Genomic DNA, 27,995 nt, shown 5'->3' with positions numbered 1-27,995 from the left:
TTGTGTTTGTGCTCTGGTGATTATAAGATTAGAAATCGGGTAAATCTGTCATTAAGTCTGTGGCCTCCCAATTTGTTATAATTGGTTAAGAGTTGAAAATCCTCTCGTGCACCAGGCTTAAGTGGGTCATGTTAACATGGTAGGGATGTTCCAGAAATTTTAAGGCTGTTGTTTGATCTGCACACCCTCTGTAGGGAATGGAAACTTTTCACCAATGTATGCTATTAGCCAATCTGTTAAGAATATTCCCCGGGTTAATTCATTCAGGCCCAACTTTTGAGGATTATTTTTAATACTTTAATATTATGTATTGACACATCCACAGATAGACATCAAAGGGGGCTTGAGCTTAAATTTGATTTATATTCCTGTTTGCACTCAGAAAAGGAAGGAGAAGGAGCGCCAGGAAAGAGCCAAGATTAGCAAATCTCTATATGCTTGGTTAAAAACAAGTACCAGCAGCAACACCAGAAAAGAGAACAGATGATTCAGATGTAGAAGGGGTTACACCTAAAGGCCGGCGCATGCTTCTGCGTTTGAAGGGGCCGGCAAGCGCAAGAGCCCTTCTGGGCCCCTTATGTACTTACGTATCCCTTCTTACGTGTTTACGTGCGTCGCCGAATTTTTCTAACTAGACGGCAAATCTCTGCAAGCCTCACGAAGCCCGCAAGGCTGTGATTGGTCTGCTAACTACATCCTTTCTGGAGTCGCATTTCCGGTTTCATGCCCTATAATACCGGCGAAAACCACGGAAGATTTAGAAGAATGAATATGGACCAAGAGATCCGAAACTATGACCACTGGTATAACCCGCCACTGACTGGCGGATGTCCGCCAGAAAAAGGCTTTGAGGAGCCGCCGTGGCGTTGTAAATAAACAGTCGACGACGACTGCCACACACAAAGAAGGGCCGACTTTGACAAAAAACATTCAAGCGCAACCCTTGGGGAACCATAAATTAAAACGAGTCCGTCGACACAGCTGCGTGAAAAGCCACAGACGCCGTTGCAGAAGCATGCGCCGGCCTTAAGAGTGCAGTGGAGAGCTCACAAGCAACAACTGAGAGACAGAAGGAGGCTTGTGAGTAGGGCTGCCGCGATTCGTCGACGTCATCGATTACGGCATTTATTTTTTTTTAACCGCTGGGCACATGCCGGGGTTGGGGGAGCAGTCGCCCTGGCGCTCTCCCCTCCACGCAGCTGGAGGCTCGGTGTGCAGCCCGCCTCAAGTTTTTTTGGGGGGGGGTCCTCGTCCACGGCGCCTCACAGCGTCGCTGGTGCGGGGGCTTCCTTTCTCTTGGCGGGGCGGGCCCTGGACGCGGGACGGGTCCTTCTCGCGTCACCTCAGCTACGGCGCCCGCTGGGGGAACCCTCCGTTCGCTCGGGGGGGGGGCGCGCTAGCCTGAGTCCCGAACATGTGGACATGCTGACATTCTTACATTACAACACACATGTCAAACTGACGTTTGAGTCGGATTTTGACCTGGACACCACTGTTTCTTATACTTTAAACATGTTGCACTTTGTTTAATTTGCAGACCTAACTTTTTTATTTTGAAAAGGGGTTAAATAGAAACTTTGATATCTTTTTGAGTTGCACTGCTGCTGACTCAACTTTTAAGCCCTCTTTTTGATTTATTTTTATCACGTTGGAGTTGCTAGTTTAAACCTACAGTTTTGCACTAATATTTGAGCCTTTGTTTAGTGCTGCATTATACAATGACATACAGTTTGTTGTCAAAATTAACAAAATTAGTTAAAATTAACTGAAATGAAATGGTCAATTTGATTTTTTTGGAGTAAAATTAATCGTTTAGATTAATCGATAAAATAGTCGACTTATTAATCGATAGAAAAATAGTCGTTAGTGGCAGCCCTACTTGTGAGGCAATATATTCACTATTCCACAGTGAAAATATAAATAAGGAAAGAAATAAAGGTAGCCAATATATTTTCAGATGAAACCACTGATGTATCTCATTGCGCGCAGGAAGTCAAGGAGCGCTTCCTCCATGTCTTCAATGTCTTAAAAAACAACAGATGAGTAGATGGAGAAAACCTTTTGACTTTGGCGGCTGTGGCTGAGGGGTAGAACGGTCGTCCTCCAACCTGAAGGGCGGCAGATTGATACTCAGTCTTCCACATCTGCATGCCGAAGTGTCCTTGGGCAAGATGCTGAACCCCGAATTGCCATCATAGAACAACAAAGTGCTGCTAAGAGTTGCACTGTGTGTGTGAATGGGTGAATGTTAAACTGTACTGTAAAGAGCTTTGAGTGGTCATCAAGACTAGAAAAGCGCTATATAAATACAAAACCATTTACTTGCTAAAGAACAATGGCCTACAGATCCAAAAACTGGTCAAGGCTATGAAGCGCTGCCAATATGAGTGTTCAATTCACAGGACTGCAGTGAACAATACTGCAACACAATGACAAGGCTCAGTATGTGAATTGCCAAGCCAACTGCTTAGATTTGGTATTGGCTAAATCAATAAATAATTATGAGTTATGAGTATGAATAATGAACCCTTATTGTCACTTGAGCCCCTGCCCCGTAAAATGTCTGTGCATGTCCCTGATTACGTGTTAGTAATGGAGCATTGTTTGTGTGTGCGTGTGTATTGTCAGGGATGAGCTAATGGACTATCTGGACAGTATTGACTGCAGTCTGGAGGATTTCCAGTCCATGCTATATGGAAAGCAATTTGGAATTGATTTTGATGCCATAGAGGTAAAAATGAAATCCCATTCACACAAAAACATTAAGATGATCAATACCTCCTTATACAATTGTTTTGACAATTTTCACAAATTTACTGCTCTAAAGATGGCACTGTTGTCGAAAGCTTGAAACTTGCAGGTCTTCCCACAAGTATATAGAGAAGCTAGCAAGGGGAGTCCGGAAAAATAATTTTGCCAAATGTTGGGCCTTTGATACATTCTAATGCGACTATATCCTTCTATACACTGACTGGTATTGATTATTTTTTTGTTTATTATTTTGTTCACCTGATTAACATATATTCAATAAAAAAAGTATTAGAAATTAAAAATGAATATTCACTGTTTCATTTCAAGCAAAGTGAGAGAGATTTTTTTGTGAAAGGAAAAATGTAAACCTTTGATCAGCAAATTTCATCAAATTTTATTTGTATAGCCCATATTCACAAATCACAATTTGTCTCATAGGGCTTTAACATGGTGTGACATCCTCTGTCCTTAACTCAACAAGAGTAAGGATTAACTACTTAAAACGCTTTTAACAGGGTAAAAAGAACGTGGAAACCTCAGAGAGAGCCACATGTTAGGGATCCCTCTCCCAGGACAAACAGAAGTGCAATAGATCTCAAGTGTAGAACATATTCAAGATATAGGTTTTAGCAGCATTGATAAGGGTTAACATTTTGAAGGATAACTGATGGTAAATCATTGATGGATCATTGTCAGAAATACTATATATCAAGCAGTCCTGCTAAAATCATAGTCTATGGCCAGCAGCCAGCAAGATCAAGATCCACCATCAAGATCGGATGCCACCATAGTCAACAGTCATTGTCCACTGCCGCCAATTAGGATCCATCATCAGCTGCCACCGCGGTCATGGTCCACCACCATTATCAGATGCCAACATGATAAAGGATCCGCCATTATTATCCTGATCAGCCAGCACGAAATAGAATCCGCCATACTGGATCCACCATTACGATCTCTGATACGCGATCCAATCCATGATGTGGACACAGATGCGGCCCTGGATCTGCGGGCGTTAGGGACTCCGGGGAAGGGGTCAAGTCAGAAACATGTATTGATGAGATATGAATTACTTTGATGTGATAATGATTTGAGAAGAGGAAGGAGACGCTGCAAAAAGAAGCTCTGTGTGTCATGTGTCACCCGACCTTCTAGATCTATAGCAGCATAACTAAGAGCAGGTCTAAGACTGGACCAGCTTTAACTATAAGCTATTATCAAAAAGGAAGGTTTTAAGCCTACTTTGATAAAATGTATGATGTCGAGAAGCATATCATTAGTGTATTTATTTTATGAAATTATGGTTAGGAGAATCTGACGTGACATCTCATAAATACATAAATATTTACGAGTCTGTTCTGTGCACATCCATAACTGCCTGGTTTGCATTGGTGCCAACCTGCCCACCATCCAAGACCTGTACACCTCCAGAGTCAGGAAACGGGCAGGAAAAATCACTGCAGACCCCTCACACCCTGGACACAACCTATTCCATCTCCTCCCCTCTGGTAGGTGCTACAGATTTCTGTTCACCAAAACTTCCAGACACAAAAACAGTTTCTTCCCCCTCGCCGTCTCACTACTGAACAGCCAACCCACTGTGCAATAACCCTGGATCTTTATAATAACCACTGTACAATTACTCCCGAAATTATATTATATTATAATTATATTTAATTATATTTATTTATTTCACCCTCACTGTATAACCCTAATACTCATATAGTTAAATATTTATCCGCTTTTTCACCGAGAGATATTTGTTTAGTTTTTTTTCTTTTTTGTATCTGTTTGCGTAATCAAAGCATCTTCATTCCCCCCACTCGCTTGCCATGAATCCAGCGGGCTTACCCTGCTGTGTGCTCACTTTGGATCTTGCGGTATTTCTGTCGAGTGGTATTCAAAGGTAAAGGGGTGTATTTTAAGTGTGTAGCCTTTTGTAATGGTTGAGGTTTTACAAAGGAATGAAACTTCAATGGAAACAATAAAAACATCTACTCATCACAATATGCACATAATTTACACATATTTAGAGCAGGAGTCCAGGGGAGCGTATGTACTCCAAGTCATACAAGTAAGAAAGAGATTTTTTTAGAAAAACACTTTTCTCATTGTATTTATAGTGGAGCTGCCTGAGAATAGTACAGACTGCACTTGTAGACATGTCACTATTGTTGTGTCAATAACAGACTAGAAGAAAAAAAATGTAAACCTGTCATTTATATCTACATTTTTGGGGAGTTTTGAAGCTGTTATGTGTTTTATAGGAGAGTGTGCCCTCCAAAGAGAACACTGCACAGCTGAACAGAGACAGGACAGAAGAAGAACACATTGGTAAGTTGAGAATACTTGCACACTCACAGCCTAACCTCCATTGACATACAGTGGAATTAGACAGTATTCACTCTTTGCACACTTCATTGTGCTGTAGGTTTCATTTTCAATGAAGAAAATCTACACTAAATAATCCAAAGTGATACTTTTACAGACAGCCAATGCAGAGAAGCTAAGGCTGGAGTATTGGCTCTCTTCTTCTAGTTCCTGTCAGCACTCATGCTGCAGCATTTTGGACCATCTAGAGGCTTTTCACAGACTTACTAGGACATCCCGATAATGAAGAATTACAATAATGCTGTTTAGAGGTAACAAAAGCATGGACCAGTTTCTTAGCATCCATCTGAGACATATAATTACATCTTGGTGTAATCTGGGAAATAATGGGAATGCTGCAGTGTCATGGCAATTATTTGAGAACATAGCACTACTTTTATTAGAGGAAATATACTAGTCATACCAGAACACATAGCAGGCACGCAATCTGTGTGAGCAACAGACGCCAGTGAGACACAGAAGTGCAGTGACCCAGTGGTCACGTGCTGCACAGGCAGCCAGACGTTACCCTACTGTAGCCCAATAGTCCAGAATGTTGGCCCAGATGCATAACAGATACATTCATAAATTACATTAGGCACCAGTTTATCATACGTTTTACATCAGTGAAAGATTTTAAGAAGACAATCTGTGTGTTAGTTACTGTTCCACCATGATCCCTCACTTCATTGTGTTAGTTTGAGTTGAGGTGTGGAGACAGTGAGGATACATCAATTTAATCCTCATCAGAGCTTTCAGTGAGCCCTGTAAACTGAATGGAAGCAGCATGTGTCCACACATTTATTCCGCTGTGTCCATAGGTTGTTGGCCGTCCGCAGTGTTACATCAGCACAAAGTGTGATTTGTAGTTCTCTTTACAACACATATGATGACAATTGTTGCATGATTACAGTCAGGCAAATGGTGATTATCGATTATGTTTCCAATTTTTGACCATTTGTTTTTGTTCAGATAAGCAGTTAATCCAGTACACCTCCTGTCCCCTGCTGGCCCCCCTTGATGGCTGTACCCCTTGTCCAGAGTTGGACCCAGGCACCAGTGGCAGCAGCAGCAGCTCCTCTGATTTCTCCATCATCCACCTTCAGCCCTCCAGCTCCAGTGCTTCTGTGGAGGCTGATCCCCCCTCAGAGCTGCTGGACACCAGCCTGGAGTCAAACAGCCAGTCTGCAACTCTTTTGTCTGCCTGGAGCCTCTGACAGAAGCGGAGGCCAGCGAGGACACACTCTTTTATCTTTTACTTGTGTGAACTGAGTCCTGTTGGATTGGAGGTCGACTCGACCCAGCAGCACAGAGTGTGAGCAGACACTGATGCCAGTCACACTGATATTGGTTCACTGACTGTGCCCCTTCCATCTTCCAGATAATGCTGACATTGTGTGTTAATCTTCCTCATCTCTCTGGCATGACGTGTGTGTTTTGGTTGAGAAGCAGCAACCAAAGGGAAGGCAACACAAGGCTTCTGCAGTTTATACCATGTTCCACATTTTTACATGCAAGACTAGAGTTTTTGAGAAATTTTCACATACAATACTAGTTTAATAACCTCTAGAAATGTATCCTTTTACAGATATGATTTGTATCACTCGGTCAAAACAGGAGACATGTATGAAGGACAAATATGTATTAAGTTCTTAAAAGACATGGAGATTGAAGGTCTCCTAATATCCTTAGGTCACCATTTGGACTTAGGGCCAATTTATGCTTTTACGCCTTTTCTAAAACGGATAGAAGACCGCCCTATCCGTCGTGGAACGCCCTCTCCGAGCGCCTCGGAGAGCTTTTCGTACACGTCTGATTTTTCTAACTATCCGTCCTCATGTCGGAGAGCCCACGGACAGCTCTTGGCTGTGATTGGTCCGCGAACGACGTCATTTCCCTACGACGTCATTTCCGGACCTCAAACTTCCTGTTTACTTCCCTGTAGCATCAAACACAACTACGATTCTACGATTAATGTGACGTGTGTGTTGAGCCAGCGAAGTTGTCCGGCTGACGGTGGCTCGTTAGAGCACTGACGGCATGTGTGCACGGTCACATACGGTTATAACGAGCTTTCAAAACGGCGCTAGCAGGCTAGGCTAGCGGGCTATCCACCATGCTAACCGCGGTGGTAACAGTGCAAGAACCCGCCGTCACGACTTTAATTCCACTTCTATCATGACACTGTTTCTATAGTACCATCAGGTTAGAAGCAAACACTGGGTAGTAGTTAGTGTCGGGAGTCCTGCTGACTGTGTGTGGAAGCTGGGGGGAAAGCTAGCTGGGAGGGGAGCTAGCTAGCTTCGTGTAGCCTCAAGCAGATTCAAGCTGTGGAATAAGCAACACAGTTCGGAAACAAGACCGGGGAACCTCTGCGCTAAGAAACGATAACATCAGCATTTTGACCCGCTGGGTGTCACTTTATTTAGTTCTGTTAGTTGCCATGGTTCAGTGTGTGGGAGACAGAGATAAACAGACACACGTGGACTTCTTCTTCCCAAAATTGGGGTAGGCTTCTCTGAGCTCGTCTTCCGTTGCGCCACCTATGGGTTTGGCGATGAATTTTTTTCGACGTACAGTGGTCGGACTAGTAAAAATTTAGCTTTGTTCTATGTAGTTATTACAATGGTATATGGTCTCAGAACAGCCACACTGGAAGGTAGAGTGAGAAGCCAGCCATCATTGTAAGGAGGGGGGGTGATATGGTTTAAAAAAGGGGTTTGTGGTGAACATTTTCAGTTCCCAGGAAGTCATTCATACTGTTAGTTGGTAGTTCACATGAATCTCCCACAAGATAATGAAAAATGTCCTGCCTTTGTGTCCTCTCACATCAGAAAAATGTCACATTAAAGTTATTGTGTGAATCTGTGGTGAATGTTTCAGAAGATTACTGATCTTGGACACAGACCTCCTTAATCCAACATCCCAAGAGGGCTTTCAACAAGCCCTTAGGAAGCAGAGTAAACTATGCTCAAGGTTCAGCACATTCCATTTATCAGTTTCTTGGGTACTTAATTTTTACAACTACGAATGTTTTCTTCAAAGCAAAGGTCTCGGATGTAAAACAAATAAAAAATGAGATCATATTGTTGTTCAGTCAGGTCTCAGAGGCAAGCTCAGCCGCAGTCCAGTATGTCAGCTGACAGCAGCAGCTCTCTGTGCCAGCCCACATCAGCTGATTAATAAGCTGATTCCCTCCTATGCATTAAATTGGCAAAGGTCAAATTGCATTGTTATTGATGGCTGCTGTGTTCTGTGCCAGTGTCCTTAAAGGGATAGTTAGCTGAAAATGAAAATTCACTTATGTCATTATATCACCCCACTATGTCGATGGAGGGGTGCGTGAAGTTTTTGACTCCACAAATCCAATACAATTGGAGGCAATTGTGTTCTCTTCAGACGTAATAATACAAAACCTAATCAACCTGTGGTGGGCCTGCCTTAGAAGAGGATGTCTTGTGATTAAAAGGCCAAAACACCTAAGGTACACAGCTGAAGATGTGTCCCTAATATCCGCTGTTGGTCACTAACATCCGATAACATTTATGTTAGTTGGTAACTTAAATTGTGCATAAGAGCTTCCAACGTACAAGGGATATTTTGGGCGGGGGAAGCGAGCCGGGCAGTGCCGGAAAATATTTTTTGTCTGACTACATTTCATCTAGCACTGCAAAACATCACCAATTTATTGTGTCACTATTAAATATTCCCTCCATATACATTCACTGGAAGTTCATATCTCAGTGAAAAAGAGTTCTCAGTCAACTTCGTTGTCCAGAGAGAGAGAGAGAGATTTGATTTGATTTTTCAAAAACACTTTATTTACATTTTCTTCATTTTACAAAACCGTTGCTTGTATTATAATTTAAATAAATAAGTGCTGATGTTAATAAAAAAACAGTCTGTTAAAGACAAGTCAACACCTGCTCACAGTATTACCACACAGTAGGGGGTCTGTGGTTCAGTCCGGTCTGGTGGATGCTTTTGACACAGTTCATGTATATCGTTTGTTTGTGTTCGTTTGTTTCTGTTAGTAGGGGTCCGGTCTTTTCCCCCAGGCCTGAGCTCAGGATGTGTTTCAGGGTGTGCTTTTTAAGTCTAAAAACGTCCTGGTCTGTGAGGCCAGACTCCTCCCTCTGGCTCATGTGGAGTCTGGTCGAGGAAATAAAAAGACAGAGATCTGGGAAGTGTTCTTCAAGTTTGAGCTGTTGATTTTTTGTGTGTTGTAAAAAGGATTTAAATGTATCTACGGTGAACATTTTCCTTTTCCGACTGCTGTTAAAAAGCGGAACGTCGCTGCACCTTGCTCACTCCAACACTCGCTCACGCCAGTGGAGGGCAGCAAAATGCAGATATACATTTGAACTACCGAGCCCCTGCGTCATCAGAAGAAGAAAGGCAGAACATCCTCCATCTTCTGGGACACGGTCAGAGAGAAATCTAACGCCAGACTGAAGGAAGGGCATCGGACATTATGGGAGCCGTTCTGGGACTTTGCTCCATGGCGAGCTGGGTGAGTATAGCGCCTTCGTACTGACGGTGACATTGGCAGCTGCCGTGTGTTTATTTCTTTTCAGCTGCTCCGTCTTCACTCACCTGCCATGACTGTGCAACACGGAGCAACGGGCTGGGTGTCGCTGGACGCTAAATGTTTGTGTTAGAAAATAGTGGGAACAAACAGCTATGGATGATGTCAACAGAAGTGTTGCGACACCGCAGCGTGTATATATAAACAGTGTCCGGTATCAGCTGTAGACGCACACGGGCCTGTCTCATCTCACCTCCCCTCATCTTCCCGTCCAGTTCCAGTAAACAACTATCCCTCGCTGTGTGTGTGTGTGTAGATCCCGTGCCTGTGCGGCAGCGCCCCCTGCCTGCTGTGTCGTTGCTGCCCCAGTGGGAACAACTCGACGGTGACTCGGCTCATCTTCGCCTTCTTCCTGCTGTTTGGAGTGGGCATTGCCTGTATCATGTTGATGCCGGGCATGGAAGGCCAGCTCAAGAAGGTACATTTTTCACCTACAATACCAAAGTTAGTGAATATTACAACACAGGAAAGAGCATCAGCATGGTGTTTATACTGGGATTATTGTCAATGTCCATTTTTTGCCCTGATGTTACTTTACAGACCAAAACCTGCACAGCCTTCTGAGTGAGAAGGGGGATGTATTCTGATGTTTTTCAGCATGTATCTACAGGAGCAGGTTGTTGTAGTAATGTTGGCAGTAAGGAAGAGTTGACTGTCGAGTCTCACACCCAGGTTCCTAATGGTCTGGGTGGGGGCTGGCACGGAGTTGTCAAAGGTAATAGTCAGGTCATGGGTGGGAGAGTCTTTCCCTGGAAGGAAAAGTAGTTCGGTCTTGTAAAGGTTAATTTTCAGGTGGTGTGCAGACATCAACTGAGAGATGACAGTCAGACAGGCCGAGATTCCTGCTGCTACCTGTGTTTCAGATTAGGGAAAAGAGAGGATTAGTTGGGTGTCATGAGCGTAGTTTTGGTAGGAAAAGCCATGTGAGTGAATGACAGTTGAGTTGCCTGCCTTAAAACCAGACTGGTACGGATCAAAAAGATTGATATAGTGAAGATAGGAGGAGAGTTGATTAAAGATGGCTCGCTCAAGAGTTTTGGCAAGAAAGGGAAGAAGAGAGACAGGTCTGTAGTGGATAACTTCAGACGGGTCGAGAGTGGGTTTCTTCAGGAGAGGGTTTACTCTTGCCTCCTTCAGGGGTTTGGGAATGTGTCCATATGCCGTTTTGCTTGTAGCCAACACCATAATATCAACAGTGATCACTACATAATGACTGATACTTTCCTTAAATTACTAAAATTTTCCTAGCTTCCTGCATTATTTCGTTGACTCCTCCTGATTCCACTTATCTCTTTCTCTTAATAGGTCTTAAATATTTGCAAATAGAGTTGGGGAATTTATCAGTAAGAATCTTTTGCTGTACGTATATGAAGATAAAATAATAACTTGTATAGCACTTATCAGAACGAGGTTACAAAGCGCTTCACACAAACGTCCTTGGCAAAAATGAAGAATCGATTGTAATAAAATATATCTGTTCAGTCCAATTTAAGAGCCAAATAATAATAATAAACATAATAAGGTCAAGACCTTAAGTTTGTAGAAAAAAACCAACAGTTCCCACAAATTACAAGATGACAAATAACTTCACATAGGTCCTTCAGTTTGCCCGTTGTGTCAGATTTAAAGCCAAAACAATCATAAGAAATTTTGTTTTCTTAGCAACAAGCTCTTTACCAGCATTTGCTGATAATAACACATACAGCCAAACAAAGGCACATATGCCTGCGCTCATATCAATCGATTATTGTTGGTCTGATGGTGGCTGATTGGAAAATTGCAGCATATCACCCGACCCTTTATTTGCTGCTTTTGACCTTTCTGATTAGAGGTCTGATGTTGTGGTGCAGCATCTTAGCTTCTGCTCTTTGCTGCTATAGATTCCAGGTTTCTGTGAAGGAGGGACAGGTTCGTCTATTCCTGGTGTGGAGGGTCATGTCAACTGTGATGTGCTGGTTGGCTATAAGGCTGTTTACCGTGTTTGCTTCGGGATGGCCATGTTCTACCTGCTCTTCTCTCTGCTCATGATCAAAGTCAAGAGCAGCCAAGACCCCCGAGCTGCGCTACACAACGGGTGAGGCAGCATCCATCTTTCCACCCACCCATCCATCCATCTTTCTAAGCCCACCTACCCACTAACCATACATGCATGCATGCATGCATCTACTTGTGCATCCATACATGCATACAGACATAAATTCATACATTGTGTTGGTTTCTTGACAAAAGATTTGACTGAATCTTTACCTTATACCTGTGGTGAATTTTCTGATGAACATCAAATCATTTCACCAGAGACTGATGTGAGACAAGTGGAAGTGATTGAAAAGGCACTAATAACTAGATGTTTGTCTCTCTTTCAGGTTTTGGCTCTTTAAGTTTGCAGCAGCTACTGCCATCACAATTGGATCATTTTTCATCTCAGAAGGTCCCTTCACTACTGGTACCTATTCTAGTTAATTCTTATAATTTTGCCTCTCGAAAAAATCCAATGTAGCTGTCAGATGTACCTGTAATAGTGTGACAACTCAAGCTTCTTTTTTTATTTGTTCGCATAAATACAGCCAGTGGTGTCTTTGGACTGGTTCTTCGGCTCAATAATAAACTGATTAGCTTTTAATGGTCAAAGGTAACAGTAACAGTCACTGAAACTGCACTTACTGGTGGAGGCATACACCTGCATTACTGTAATTCTTGTTTACAAGGTAGTTGATATTGTATTTATTCTTTACACATGGTTAGTGAAATTACGGCTAACAGTCAGTGCGTGCTTAGCCAGTTAGCCTTCATTGTGGTTTTGAATTCAGTTTGTGGTGACACTTGTAAGGTCCTGAAATGCCATCGATTTTTGCCTTAAATGAACCCACAGATGTTGTAAGGTAGAGTTTTTTTCTCTGTTTGTTCCACAGTGTGGTTCTATATTGGAATGGCTGGAGCATTCTGCTTCATCCTCATCCAGCTGGTTTTACTCATTGACTTTGCACATTCCTGGAATGAGTCTTGGGTGGAGAAGATGGAGGAGGGCAACTCTCGCTGCTGGTATGCAGGTATGGTTACAGTGTTATCATGAGGCTAAATGTATTGATGTACAGTCTAGTGTTGCACGTAGGGCTTGGGGATAACACGATATCGATAATAATCGCTATATAACTTTTCCTTAATAGAAATTTAAGATGTGTCGATATATAACGTTGATAAAACTCATCCCGTCCATGTTTTGAAAGACAGCATGAACAGCTAATGATAATAAGAATCCCGCAGCGCCAAACCAATCATGTGGCTGGAGGAGAGATACACCCATATCAAGATAGGTTGACGCACACAGCAAAGAGAAGAGGAGCAGCAGCAACACAGGTGTCAATGTTTGGGCTCCTGCAGAGAGGAGGATTGACTCTGCATCGATGTAGTGACTGAACATAATAATGTTTTGCGCTATGTTCATTGTTTCAGCGGATTTCCACTGGTGATAAATTATAACACCGCTGCTTCAGGACAGACTCACGTTAAAGGTCTGCTCATCCTGTCATATTCCTCCTCACTCCTCTGACCTGCGCTCACTTAAAACTTTAACAGTAAACACCATCACTGATCACAAGTTATTAGGACACATACAGGACTAGCGTTTACTTTGTGTTTGTTTGATTATGTAAAGTTAATGAGACAAATGTTTAAACACACCGTGCAGACATTCCCCTGCTTCACACAACACTAGGGCTGTTGCGATTAGTCGACGTTGAAAATAATGTTGGGTGTCCAAACTACGGACCAACTGCGGCCCGCCATCCATTTCTAATTGGCCCGCATCAAAAAAAAAAGATTGCTACAAATTGCTACACTTTGTAGTTTGGCTTTATTTTTGAAGAAATTGTACTTTCTTGATTCTTCTTGGTCTGGGTTTGTATCCTCGGGGTAGAATGCACTTATTGTAAGTCGCTTTGGATAAAAGCGTCAGCTAAAGGAAATGTAATTTAATGGACTATGGCCCACTGTATTGCACTTCTCAGTTTAGACACTTGGTGGCGCCCAACTCACACCTGACCTGCCAGCTGTCCCTCAGAACCGCCATGTTCCTCCTGCAGATTTCAGCAAAACGCAGTGTTTTTAACTTCATTGTTGTAGAAGAAGCAACGTTCCGTTTATTTAGGAACATAAATATGAATTCAGCAGGTTTTTATAAAGATCAGTTCTATGTGTGAGTGATTACAAAACATCAGAGGAGTAGAGTCACTTGGTGCTGATTTAAATTAAGATAAGTCAAAATACAACTGTAGAAATCCAGTGCTTACAGCAGCAGGCAGGTCAGAATGAGGTAGACAAGAGAATAAAGAAATATAAAAGGGCAATAGAACATTATACTGTATTCAACTTTTCACTGTAGTGTATTGTATTAAATGTTATAATTAAAGTGGTGTGGCACAGGATTGTACGAGCAAGTAAAATCTGTTTGGACATAGAAGAACATTGAACAAAAACACACATATGCCCCAACATTTTTTCTGGTTTATTGATTTATATCGCGATATATATCGATATCAATGGACAAAAATATTGTGATAAGATCACCAAGCTCTAGTTGCAAGGTATACTGATAGTAGAAAGGTATCGCAATACCCATTTTATTAGTATCAATGGCCTATAAATGACGTCCGGGCACACCGGCTGCAGATCAGCTGCTCCGCGAATGGCTGCGTGCCTCAATTGTCAGTTCCACAGCGGAGCTGCTACTGCCAGCGCGGTTTTTACACAGGGTTAACACAGAAAATGGCCATAAATGTGTGAGTGAGTTTGTAAGAGAGAGATAGAGACAGAGCGTGACTTTTTAAATATCCCCAGGATTAGCTCGCATACTACTGGTAGCCTCAAAAACTAATTAGGTCCTTAATTCTTCTAACCCATTTTCTTTTGACTAAACTCTCATGGCGACCACAAATGGCTTCAAGATGAAAATCAATTGATCAATCAAATTGTTTTTGTATAGCCTGTGTTCACATTCACAATTTGCCTTATATGGCTTAACAAGGTGTGTCACTCTCTGCCCTTAACACTGAACAAGAGTAAGGAAAAACAAATGTTGGAGCCCTAGGCAAGAATTCAGATTGTCGCACCCCAACAAACACAAGCAAAACTGCATGCGCCCCCCCCACCACACACACAAATTCAAACATGAATGCAAATTCCTTCCTTAACTCCAGAGGTAACATTCACTAGTTAATAAACCAAGTTCACAAAAAAAAAAATTTTTAAATGTAAAACTGGATGTGAATAAAATGCACATTCGCTGCCGGTGTGAACACCCCAATTGATCCGGTGTGTCCCCGGGGTTAGAGGATGATGGTGTGACGTTACTGCATTCGTTAACATTGCATGTATCATGTGATGATAAATCAGCCTCTTCTGGCACCCTCTCGGCATATTGCGCCCTAGGCAACTGCCTATGTCGCTTATGCCAGGAGCCGCCCCTGCCCCCATCCTGACGTCTTAAACTTGTAGTGTTCAATGATATCCCATTGACAACCAAACAGATCGGCATGAGAACAAGTTTATCAATAAGCATGTTTTCTAGTTATTTATGTCATAAAATAATATGATCATATTAAGTTGAAAATTTTTTAAATAATTTGTTCAATGTAAACAGAATATACATTACATTACATTTAGTTGACGCTTTTATCCAAAGCAACTTTCAATCAGTGCATTCAACATCTATGAGGGGCCATTTTGGGGGGCAGCATCTTTCCAAAGGACTCTTGTTATCATATATGCAGTGTAACAGTATTACACATAGTAAAACTTGAAATTGCTTTGTCCACAGCCCTTCTTTCAGTCACTGCAGTCAACTACCTGTTGTCTCTGGTATCTCTGATCATGTTCTACATCTACTACACCCACTCGGACGGCTGCACTGAGAATAAGGTCTTCATCAGCATTAACATGCTCCTTTGCATCGCTGCCTCTGTCCTGTCCATCCTGCCCCAGATCCAGGTTCGCAGATGTTCTTTTTTTCCATCCATGTCTGAGCAGGGATGTCAGTGACTGAGAAAATACGACCATATGTCTTGTACTGTAGACTGTAAATGTCAGGTGAGAGAAGCATCGTCAGTGGTGACAGAGAAGTAGGTTTGAAAGACTGACGCTTTAGAGGGAGACCTGCCACTTTATATGATTAAGAATGCTCATTATACAAGCTGTATTTGGGATTTTGGGTCTGTGGGTCATATGTCACTTGGTTCATGAAGCTCAGCAGGTGAGCTGAAGCTTTCTCTTTTTATTAGTTACTCTTAGATTATTCTCATACTAATTTCCGGTGTTTTCTTGATAAAGGAGTCCCAGCCAAGGTCTGGCCTGCTGCAGTCTTCCCTGGTTACCCTATACACTATGTACCTGACCTGGTCTGCCATGACCAACGAGCCTGGTAATATCATGTTTTTTGAGTGATTTTGATGAAATGTTTAAATTGACTTGCAGAAATCTGGGCGTAAGTCCATTCACTGAAAATACTGCAAGTCTGATGTTGTATTGAGGTCAGCCAGAGCACAGCTTCTCCTCACAGTGCACTTTGAGTTAACTGATGTACATGTGATGTTAAAAAGACTTAACAATCATATTCTAAGAATACTGGATGAACTAACCTTAAAAACACATCTCTATTGACTTATGGTCCCAGTGATACTGTCTGCAGTCATTGTCCTGCTTATGCATACATCTATTCACTGTGAGATCGAGTTTCAATTCGAATCATCGATGCTAATTAGGATAAGAGAGCCTGTTTTTTTTTTTAAATCAGTAGAAACCATGGTCATGTAATGACAGCAGCAGTCTTTCTGTTTTCTTGTGTCTCACAGACAGGAAATGTAACCCAAGCCTTCTGGGTATTATTGGGCTAAACAGTACCAGTCCTGCAACTCAGGACCATGTGGTTCAGTGGTGGGATGCCCAAGGGATTGTGGGATTGATCCTTTTCCTCATGTGTGTCCTCTACTCCAGGTGAGGTTGTCCTTTAACACATCTTTGCAGTCACAAACATGTGAGGAAACACCCACATGAACTGAAGACCCAACTGGCAGGTTGATATTCTATGCTTAACACGACTTCGTTCTGTTCCTTTGTTTTTCCATAAGTATTCGTAACTCATCCAACGCCCAGGTTAACAAGCTGACTCTGACCAGTGACGAGTCAGCTCTGATCGAGGATGGGCCTCAGGCTGACAGTTTCGAGGAGGGCAGCGGCCACAACAGAGCTGTGGACAACGAGAAGGATGGCGTCACCTACTCGTACTCTTTCTTCCACTTCATGCTTTTCCTGGCTTCTCTCTACATTATGATGACGCTCACCAACTGGTACAGGTAGGCCACACAAGGCTTGGAGCTGCAGGGAGTACTAACATACTGTTAACAGGGATTACACATTGAACTGATCTTTAACAATGAAGTTTAAATACTGTGTTTCATAATCTACTGGAAGAATATCTATCCTGTCTGCAGGTGTGTGTGTCTGCCCGTCTCAGTCACTCTTTACACAAACAAAGTATATCACATTTATTGAGTAATTAATCAGGAATGTCGGATCATGAATCCAGATTGTCCCGCCACTTGAACCAAGCGAATCAAACAAACACAAAGTAAACTTCAGATACTGTACGTGTCATAAAAACTTCTGATTAGTGTTGGTGTTTATTGTTAATGGGTAAAGTGTGCATGAAATTAGTGTGGATGTCTGGTTATTGCTCCTCATCTTTCTGTGGTAAACTACAGTTTTGAAACACTGTAATATTTTTCGGAATCCAGACTAGTTGCTGCAGATCTTTAATCTGAATATTCTCCTTGCAGCCCTGACGTCAACTACCAGGCCATGACCAGCAAGTGGCCATCAGTATGGGTGAAGATCTCCTCCAGCTGGATCTGCATTGCCCTCTACGTGTGGACCCTGGTTGCTCCGCTGGTCCTGGTCAACAGAGACTTTGACTGAAACTGCTTATATACGCACCCATGCTCTGCATCACCCATGTTTTGTTTCAGTAAAACATTAGGTAGCTAACCATGCATCAGTTACTGCTGGAGGGGCCGTGGCTGCACTCAGGTTGGGTGTTTTGTTTGGTGGTTTAGGCTCATCTGTCCTTACTGTTGCAGCTTCCTCACTGCAGGGCTGATATACTGGATTTACTGTATGGTATCCCAGCTCTGACTGCAGCCCAGCCTCATCCAGTGTAATGTCATTGTGACCCCTCAGCAGCCTGTAGTAGTGCTCCCCAATGCTGCCACCATTGTAAATATATTCTGTGTAGTACTGGTGAATGATTTAGTTTTCTTTCTATAAAGACAGAGCTGCATGATTTTCCTTTAAAAGTTGATGTGACAATAACAGTAGCTGTATATGAATCTTTTATTACAAACAGGACAATGGCTTTAGTCAGTGTGTTGTATAGGCAGTGACAGTTGTATGGTGTGGTATTACCTATGGGAATAATTTTACATGTAAAAAATGAGAGGAATTGCTTTACATGTGCTGCTGTCGGATGGATTTGTGGATTAGAGTTATGTGTGAGCAGGACTTCAGCTGTGGCACCAGCACATTGAAGCAGGAGAGCACCTTATAGATCTCTAACTCGTACCATTAGCAGTGCTGTGTAGCATTGTGTGTGTTGTGTTACAGCTCTACCATCAGTTTTCACTTTGCATCTTGCTCTCCTTAGCACATACACAACAAAACCATTTGATTTGACTGTATATCCAAAAATGAACATTTATTTAAAACCTCTAGATGACTTGTACGTTAAACCTTAGCATGTGGCTCTTCATAGAGATTGTGGTTATATATTTGTTTCATTTTCTCCCCTGTGCTTTATCCTAATTAGATTTTTTCTCTTGACATGTAAAAGTACATTGTATCCGGATTAATAAAACAGAGGAAAAATAAGCAGTGTATTTTGTTTCCTTTCTGAGTAGCTGCGCTTTGTGCTTTAGCAGGTCTGACAGAGAGCACCAACAATGCAGACAAACTTGGCAGTGATGACACTAAAAACGTGGAGCGGTCTAAAGAAGATACAGAGCTGTGTGGGTTCTTCCTTTTTACAGCTGAACACAAGTTGATCGGCTAAGCTTCAACTCTAGCTCCTGACAGAAATCTGAGGAAATACTTTATTCATCTAAACAAGGAAATATATCGTCAGCAACGAGCCCCAGATCTGCTGTCCATGCTATGACTTCTGTTGGCATGTCAGCTCTTTCAGTTGGAAGAACTGACATACCAGCTGGCATATTTCAGTTATGCATCAAATTCTGAGGGATCAAACCAGTAATTTCACTTTATAACTTCGTACTAGTTTTGATGCTAAAATTTGTTCTATGATTTTTCATACATGACTTTTCATATAATATATTGTGGATATTCTCCCATAGCTTAAGTAAAGGATCTGAAACTGTGTCCACCACAACATTAAAACAATCAGTCATAACACAAATGTTAATTTAGAAAAGAGCTAACACTGAACATGTGAAACCGGCCAAATAAAGTAAAGTCTGATGGGATTGGGATTTGATTGCGGTTTCTGCTGAATTTATTCTTTACTTAATCTCTGAAGTGCAGCCACGACACCTTAACATGCCTTGACAAAAGGTCACCATTACTGGTGTGATGAGATACATAGTTATTTGATGATTTATTGAAATGAAAGAATATTAGTGTAGTTAAGAAAGAAAACCGTCACAGAACTTTTAACAAGCCATAGATTTATTAAAACATCAGAATCATAAACCTCTGATTAAAACTGAAATGTGAAGTATATTAAAAGTTGGTTATTTGATCTAGTATATACAATCTTTATCTTAAAGGTAAATAGGTTCCTATTATCAGGTTATAGGTGGAGGGAAAGAGTCAATTGCTTCGCAGTCAGAAAAGTAAGTAAGTAAGAAAGTAGTAAAGTAAGAAAGTAATTCAATTCACAATGTACTGCTAGTTGGCCCTTCATTTATAACCTGACCTTGGGTATTGCTTGGAGAGAAGGGAGTATGTGTGTGTGGTAGTGGGGTGCGATCAGTGTCGGCTGCAGGAGGGAGAGAGTGCTGCCGGATGCGCTAGGAGACGGAGCTCCAGAGAAGGAGACAATGACTGGCGAGAGAGACACAAGTGTATATGTGTATTTATCTGACTGCAAAGACAGAACTAAAGAAAGCATTAAAAGTCATACCAACTATCCAGCGCTCTCCCGACGAGCTATCTGCTCTATTCTCTTAATGGTGAACAGGTGTTATGTATGAGGATGGTCAAAAATTCTCTCACACCTTGGGTCATGCGACCTCTGGCTCCTCACATGCAGAATGTCTGCCTTTCTTGGCACTCATGTCATTACCACACTCAAATGGAAAACCAGCTAGGGCCACATTCGCTAGCATGGACCACGCCACAATGATGTATTGTTAAATCTTTTGATGACGAACGGCATTGTATGTTTCTCCATACCGTTCTGACAGGCCTGCAGAACTCTTACATTAGAAGCGACCTCCAGCCGTAACTGCAACAAACAACAAGTGACGAGCTGCTTCTCGAAAAACTAAACATTGCTTGCGCAAAGTAAGCAGAAAAAAAGAAAGAAAAAAGAATCAACTTACTCAACAGCGGCCAACCACTGTGATAACACACCTGCAGAGAAAAAAGGGAAAAAAATTATTCGGAACACAGCAGCAAAATTCAGCCTGATGTAATAAATTAACTGAAGAAATGCGTTCAAACATGGCATTATTGAAAAATCTAGGAGCTACAGTTGCACAATTAAGAGAGCCAATTCGGCAGCCTGACCCTGAACAGACACAGTATCTTGCCTCAGCTGTAGCGGAGAAATGCATCCCCCTTCCCCAGTTCCAGTACCCTCCACAAAACTGAAGCCCCCCCAGGACCAGGACGAAGAGAAGAAACAGCTCAATATCAAAGGTTTGCACCACAGCATCAGTACCCCGCTTCGAATCGTGCACAATTAAGAAAATGTATTGGCTGCCAGGAAAGTGGAAGTGAATATTGCCTTCATTGCTACCGATGCGTTAGTAGTGAACACTTCCTTGCAGGTTGCAGAATGAGAGGAACCAGACAAGACAAGGATGTTTCTTTAAATGGAGGAGGGTTACCCCCATGGGACAGGGAGTAACTAACAACCCTGGAATGTCCCAACAGCATTGCTCCCACTGTGGTGTCCCTGGGAAAGAGCAAAGACTCAAAATCATAGCAACAATGCAACCAGCACCCTCACCCACAAGTAAACCAGCACTCTCAATCAAGGGCAGATGCCTTCCGCACCAAGAAAGAGGACAGCCATTCTCGTCTTTTTGCCCTAGTAGGGAAACAGGGTATGGTTGAGTGCTACATACAAGGCCGTAGAACTCGAGCACTGTGGGATACAGGCTCACAAGTCTCTATTGTCGATGAAGATTGGAAAAGGAGACATTTGCCACATGAGATGATGATGAGTTACTTGATGCAACTGACGATTTGAAAATCACAGCTGCTAACGGACAGAGCATGCCTTATAAGGGTTTCATTGAGGTCACTTTTGGATTAGCTGCAGAGGGAGCCAATCTCAAATAGCGTATTGTCACCATGCTAGTGTTAAAAGGTGGAAGGCATTCACAGCCCATCCTAGGCTTTAATGTCATTGAGCAAATAGTTAAAAAAATAGCTTTACAGAACAACTGGAAGCTTCAAGTAAACAGTTGCATGAAACATTAAGAGCAGCTCTCCCTAGCCTTGAGAAAGAAAATGTTACAGCCTTCATCGATCAACTATGTTGTGAAAAATGGGATTAGGCTAAAACCCAGCATGTGCAAGCTATTCAAACGTGAAGTCCGCTATCTAAGAAGAATCATTTCAGTCGAAGGTAGAACAATTGGGCATGTTAAGTTATTACAGACAATATACAAGACTTTTCCCAAATCGCGGGACCACTCCACAATTTTCTGAAAGGGACAACAGAAGAGAACAATGTCACACAAAACAGAATAAGCAGAGGTACAGGGAAAAGTAAAGGAGTGCCGTCACACAATTCAATTGTGTGGACTGAAGAACATCTGGGCATTTGGAGTAGTTAATAGACTGTCTGGTCAAGCCACCAGTCCTCTGGGTTCCCAGCATCAGGATAATAAACTCTGCGTGATAGCCTATGGTTCCCGTACACTGACAGTCAGAGAAAGATTCTGAGAATACCTCTATTATGCACCTACTTTCACTATATTTCACAATAATCCGCTCACTTATGTCCTTTCAAGTGCCAAGCTCAACGCCACCGGATACAGATGGGTAGCAGAGCTTGCAGACTACAAGACTCCAGCTTACCGTGGGTCTGTCCTGTACTTACCTCTTTCCACTGTACAGCTGTGAGTGAAGAGACGCACAAACCATTCTCAGTCGTTGAGATTCGACAAGCACAGTAAAACTACAAGAACATTGGTCCAGTAATGGCACTGCAAACTGAGGGTCAGCAAGCCTTCAGGACATGAACTTAATGCATTCATTATGCAAAGCAAGTGTCTCCTGCGTGGATGGGAAAGATTTCATATTGATGAACATGCCATTCTTCGCAGGAAGACAACAAACAAAAAACAGCTTGTATTACCTGGGCGGTATAGGACCACTGTACTGAAAGAGTTGCATGATGAGATGGTCCATCAAGGCATTGATCATACAACATCACTGATCAGAGATTGATTCTTTTGGCCTTACATGCAAAAAAAGAAATGAAACATTTTGTGGCAAGGACTTATACTTGTCTGAAACAAAAGACACCATGCAAAGAAACACGGGCACCTCTTACCAATAATGTTACCACGCAGCCTTTTGAACTTGTGTCATATATCTTCTCCACTTTGACTAATGTGCAGGCGGATACGAGTATATATTGGTAATCGTTCATCACTTCACTCGTTTTGCGAATGTAAGCGGCTGATAAGGAAATTCACTTTTTCTTCTTGTGTGCGTCAGCTAAATAATTATCCAATCACGTTGTGTCCGCGTCTCACACAGGTGTTAAATAGAGTCAAGTTGCTCTTCTCAAGGTGCCGTAGTCGGTGTTGGTTAACAATCAGTCACGTAAGATCTCTTTCTAAGACATCCAATTCGGTTACACACAGGTTTATGCCACCACCTCAAAGTCTGCCAAAACAGTGGATGATTCAATGATTATGGCCTAAAGTTTTGACTGCCTACACGTATACACTACGACCAAGATGGCGAATTTGAGAACCAGTTCTCAAAAAGAACTGTGTTGTACTAGGACCGCGAACGACACCCATCACCCGCAAGGAAACTGACATGTCGACCGTTTCAACAGGACATTGCTACAAATGCTAAAGATACTCACAAAAAGAAAACAAACTGGAAAGAATCCTTGAACAAGCTGATCTATGCATATAACTGTACACGTTGCAAGGTAACAGGTTTCTCCCCCTTTTACCTTCTGTTTGGAAGATCCCCAAGGTTACCTATTGATCTCCTGTTTGGTCTCACCTCTGAGACAGGATAAACAGGCACCATACGACATAGTACAGGAGAATACAAAGAAGTCAGCAGACAGAAGTAAAAGACATTATGATGGAAAAGTGAGAAGCTCAGTGTTGTATCCCGGTGATCATGTCCTTGTTAGGAACCTGACTCCCAGAGGAGGTACTGGAAAACATTGTAGTCATTGGGAAGAGAACAGCCATTATGTATGTGCACAGGGTGAACACATCGTCATCACAAACAATAGTGGGCAGTGGTTGCAGTCACCTTCGCAGCTGATACAATCTTCCTCAGACACCTGACACAAATTGTCCTCAGTGCCATAAAGTTTTGGAAGAGTATACATGATATTAAGACGACCATGGGGGACATGTTCATTCCTAGATGGTCTAATCAGGTGGCTGTTCCAGGTGTCCTTGGTTGAATCCAATTCAATCTGCCGAGGTGAAAACAGTTGAAATTATGACATTGCACATACTCAATTAGACATTATTACTGAAGAAGAAATTCGATATGAAGCTCTGATTGTTGAAGTTTTGAAGTGTGACTTTGGCTGTTTTGAAGCAATGTTGGAGAGAAGTGGAACAATTATCTATCAACAATGCAGGGGTGTTTGTCCTTTGTGTCATTTGGTCTCATGGTGGTGCTTTTCCCCCTAAGAGTCCTGTACTGTAAGACATACAATTAAACACTGTTAATGTAAATATGACACATTAGCAACACACTTTGAGTTATTGTATCATGTAAATATGAAGTATAGGTGTACTCTCTTACAATGGTTACTCCCCCCTTCTGCACTGGAAAAATCAATCCTTGATAAAACACAAATCATTTTCAGCTCATCCACTAAGCAAATACTTCAGGATCTCAGAGGACAGGCCCTGTTCATTCATAGCACCACCCACTAAGGACGGGGCAGTCCCTCTCCCTTCGAAGGTGGAGTCTGTCACAAACTTCCCATGCCCACTCACAATGAAGTCTCTGCAGGAGTTTATGAGTTCTTAGTACCCAAGAGAAAGTTCAACCATTTTAGCCCGGACCTGGTTGGGCCTTTGCCCCCCTCTCAGGAGTAAACGCACCCTTTCACCATGGTGGACAGGATCACTTGTTGGCCGGAAGCTTTTCAATCGGTTTCAGCTCTCCACGTTTTGAGATATCTATGTTTTGTTCTCCATTTTAATCATGTAACACACGCCAGCCTCAAGGACGGTAACTGGGTCGACAGGCTTCTGTTGGTCATGATGGGGCTTAGGACCACCGCTAAGGAGGAACTGCAAGCTACATCTGCAGAGTTGGTTAATGGCCAGCCGTTAAGGGTCCCTGAGGCTTTGTTCCTGACACCACAGTCCCTTGGTCTTTGGCACAACAATAGGCTATGCTACTGGACAGTGCCAAGGCTCTTGCACCAATCCACACACCGCAACACGGTCTCACCTCAGTCTCACATCTCTGTGAAACTGCATTCAGTTGGATATGTGTTCATTCATCAGGATGCTCATATATTTAGACTCTCTTTCTTCAGCAGATTTCACAATATCACAATGATGCTTATTTTTTCTTTCAAGTTTTATGTTATATTCTATATTGAATGTTTCTCGAACATTTTTATTGTTTTAAAGGATCCCTTTGTGCAGATTCTATATAAAGAATAAAGTGGTATCATGTGCTATCTGATTCATCACCAATGAACTTCCCATGACATTTGAAAGTTGGATGTTTTGACTAATTTTTTATGGATTTATTACTCAGACAGATTCATGAATATTAGAGAGGTTGGGCAACTTTGACGAATACCTCAATTTATATAAAAACGTCTTGAAGTTCCAAATAGGAAACCGAATTATTAATGCATTCATAGAGCAATTAAATTATCTGTATGCACTTTCCTCTAACAAATAAAATATTTAGAAGATTTTATGATAAATTGATGTTCAACTGCCTTGTAAATGTCCCCAAACAAAACATCTCCCTCTTTTCAATTCCAACAAATCTACCTGCGTAACATCGGAAATTGTTATGAACCTAATAAAACCGGATTGGGTATTTCTAAGCAGATGTGTTAAAACATCCAACATCACATGTGTAAAAAATTCATAGACAGTATTCAATAAAAAAGTGGGTCAAAGTTTGTCAATATAGCACTTATCTTTACCATTTTGGGGTATAACATATATTAAACCCTATTTCATTGTTGGTATCATGGTCCTATTACATATAATGGTATTTATAGCGTCAATAGCAACCCTTTTAATTCCTTTCAATGTGTAAACATTTGATGCCAGTCTGTTTTGACCTTTCAGAGTGTAATTTTTTCTATGGCTCCAATTCGCCTAATTCTGATATTCTAATCTCAGCCTGACAAGTGCTATAAAAGTCATACCCCTTTTAGGGAAGTGATATGCTTTCCAGAAAAAATAGGTGAATCTTCAACATAATATTCAGATGAATAGCCTTTAGGGTAAAATCTATAGATTTCTTCTGAAATTACTCTTTGAGCTGTACATTCAACATCACAAATCAATAATGACAAGATTGTCTTTTCTCTCCTGTCTCCTTTTTTCTTATCCAATGAAATAAGACATACTTTTCTCCCCCTCTTGAATCCATTTCGCCCGAGATCTTATATAAGCACCTTGTGCTTTTTTGACATATAAGTTATCCAATTAGGCATGTAGGCTGAAGAAAATGGTTTGATCAATTCAGATATCAAAGTTTCATTGCAGCCATAACTTATTTTCTGTACCAGTTTGATTTCATTTTCCCTGTATTGTCTACTTTTAGATTTATTACATGTTGTTGCTGCTGCTCCAAGTACTTATGTTCTAATCATTTTAGAACATAACTATATTCATGTTGACAATAATAAAGATAGCCTTAGCATAGCATTTATTTCGATACTAGACTCAATTGGTTTCAGTCAGTGTGTACACCAACCTACTCATTGTTGTAACCACACACTTGTATTATCATATGGTGAAAATTTAGCAGTACTTAACCTTCGATTTTTCATTATCTGAATATATGCCACTAATAAAAAACTAATTTTCTAGATGCCTACCTGAAAGTGCTGTAGCTAAATTTAAGGTAATAATTCTGATTACATTTAAACCCGTATTAGATAGATAGATAGATAGATAGATGGATACTTTATTAATCCCGAGGGAAATTTATAAACAACGTCGATATAAACAACAAATTCGTTAAAAACCCGAACTCCACTGAGATTGACCATCTTTTTGATAGCTCTGCAGACTCAGTACGATTAACATGAGAATCAATAGCGCCTCTAAAAAAGAAATGTGTAAAACATGGTAAATTTGCTCTGTGCTATAATTCCAAGACACATGAGTTAAAACAAGTATCAAGAAAACTAGAAAGGAAGTGGCGCTCCAGCAACCATGTTGAAAATCTCCTAGACTGGAAGGAGTAGTGATAAAGCATATAAAAAGGCTCTCAACAAAGCAAGAGCTGCCTACTATTCAAAACTAATAGAAGATAATAATAACAACCCCAGGTTTCAGAAATCTCGGAAACGGCTGAGAATCCTACCCATTATTTAGACAGCTTCTCTCTGATCACCCTTGATCAGCTGACCAAAATAATCTCAGGTTCTAATCTAAACCAACAACTTGTATTTTAGATCCCATTCCTAGAAAATTACTTAAAGAAATTCTGCCCCTTATTGACAGTTTGCTACTGAACCAATCAATCTGTCATTATCATCAGGTTATGTACCATAGTCCTTTAAAATAGCAGTAATCAAACCCCTTCTGGAAAAACCCAGCCTAGACCCAGAGGTTTTAGCCAATTACAGATCAATATCTTATCTCCCCTTCCTGTCTAAAATCTTAGAAAAAGTTGTAGCCAATCAGCTGTGTGAGTTTCTCCAGGAAAATAATATATATGAGGGACTTTCAGTCTGGGTTTAGAGCCAATCACAGCACAGAGACTGCCATGCAAAAGTCACTAATGACCTTCTAATAGCTTCAGATCAGGGATCTGTATCTGTCCTCGTTCTGTTAGATCTTAGTGCAGTATTTGACACAATTGACCATCACATTTTATTACAGAGACTAGAACAGTTAATTAGCATTAAAGGAACCGCCCTAATCTGGTTTAAATCTTATTTTTCTGATCGCTTCCAATTCCTGCAAATAATGATGAGTCATCTGTGCGCACCAAAGTTAACCATGGTGTTCCACAAGGCTCTGTGCTCGACCCAATTTTATTCTCATTATATATGCTTCCACTAGGAAACATTATCAGGACACACTCTGTAAATTTCCACTGCTATGCGGATGACACCCAGTTATACTTGTCAACCTGAACAAAGTAATCAATTAACTAAACTTCAGCCATGTCTTGAGGACATAAAAACCTGGATGACACGCAATTTTCTCCTATAAAACTCAGATAAAACAGAGGTTATAATAGTTGGCCCTAAACACCTTAGAGACACATTATCTAATGATATAGCTGCGCTAGACGACATTGCCCTTGCTTCCAATGAAACAGTCAGGAACCTGGGAGTGATCTTCGATTCTGTTCTTTAATTCACACTTAAAACAAATTTCTAGGACCGCCTTTTTCCACTTGCGTAATATCTCAAAAATCAGACATGTCCTTTAGCAAAAAGATGCAGAAAAACTAGTCCACGTCTTTGTTACATCCAGACTGGATAATTGTTATTCATTATTATCAGGCTCCAGCAGTAGGTCATTAAAGACTCTGCAGCTTGTCCAAAATGCAGCAGCATGTGTCCTGACGCGAACCAAGAAAAAGAGAGCACATTTCTCCAGTATTAGCA

At 41.5% G+C, this 27,995-nt stretch overlaps 2 protein-coding genes across 2 annotated transcripts in view; both read left to right on the top strand.

Annotated features, from left to right (window-relative positions):
- LOC133024690 (heat shock factor protein 2-like) overlaps positions 1–7,992 on the top strand; it is a 28,105-nt gene extending 20,113 nt beyond the window's left edge. The window contains 5 exon segments of the mRNA XM_061091857.1: positions 2,629–2,731; positions 5,019–5,085; positions 6,094–6,291; positions 6,294–6,373; positions 6,375–7,992. Coding sequence (XP_060947840.1) covers positions 2,629–2,731; positions 5,019–5,085; positions 6,094–6,291; positions 6,294–6,373; positions 6,375–6,440 — 514 coding nt within the window. The 3' untranslated portion in view covers positions 6,441–7,992.
- A 1,528-nt stretch (positions 7,993–9,520) lies between these two features.
- serinc1 (serine incorporator 1) lies at positions 9,521–18,622 on the top strand. Its single transcript, XM_061090985.1, has 10 exons — positions 9,521–9,634; positions 9,966–10,127; positions 11,590–11,783; positions 12,073–12,152; positions 12,619–12,756; positions 15,522–15,691; positions 16,031–16,121; positions 16,552–16,693; positions 16,828–17,052; positions 17,536–18,622. Exons 1-10 carry the CDS (start codon positions 9,596–9,598, stop codon positions 17,672–17,674), a joined length of 1,380 nt encoding a protein of 459 aa, XP_060946968.1. The 5' UTR covers positions 9,521–9,595; the 3' UTR covers positions 17,675–18,622.
- The last annotated feature ends 9,373 nt before the right edge of the window (positions 18,623–27,995 follow it).

The sequence above is a fragment of the Limanda limanda genome, chromosome 18 (genome assembly GCF_963576545.1).
Source record: "Limanda limanda chromosome 18, fLimLim1.1, whole genome shotgun sequence".
Lineage (NCBI taxonomy): Eukaryota > Metazoa > Chordata > Actinopteri > Pleuronectiformes > Pleuronectidae > Limanda > Limanda limanda.
The sequence above is the reverse complement of the archived record's forward strand: the minus strand, read 5'-3'. Positions and strand labels throughout refer to the sequence as shown.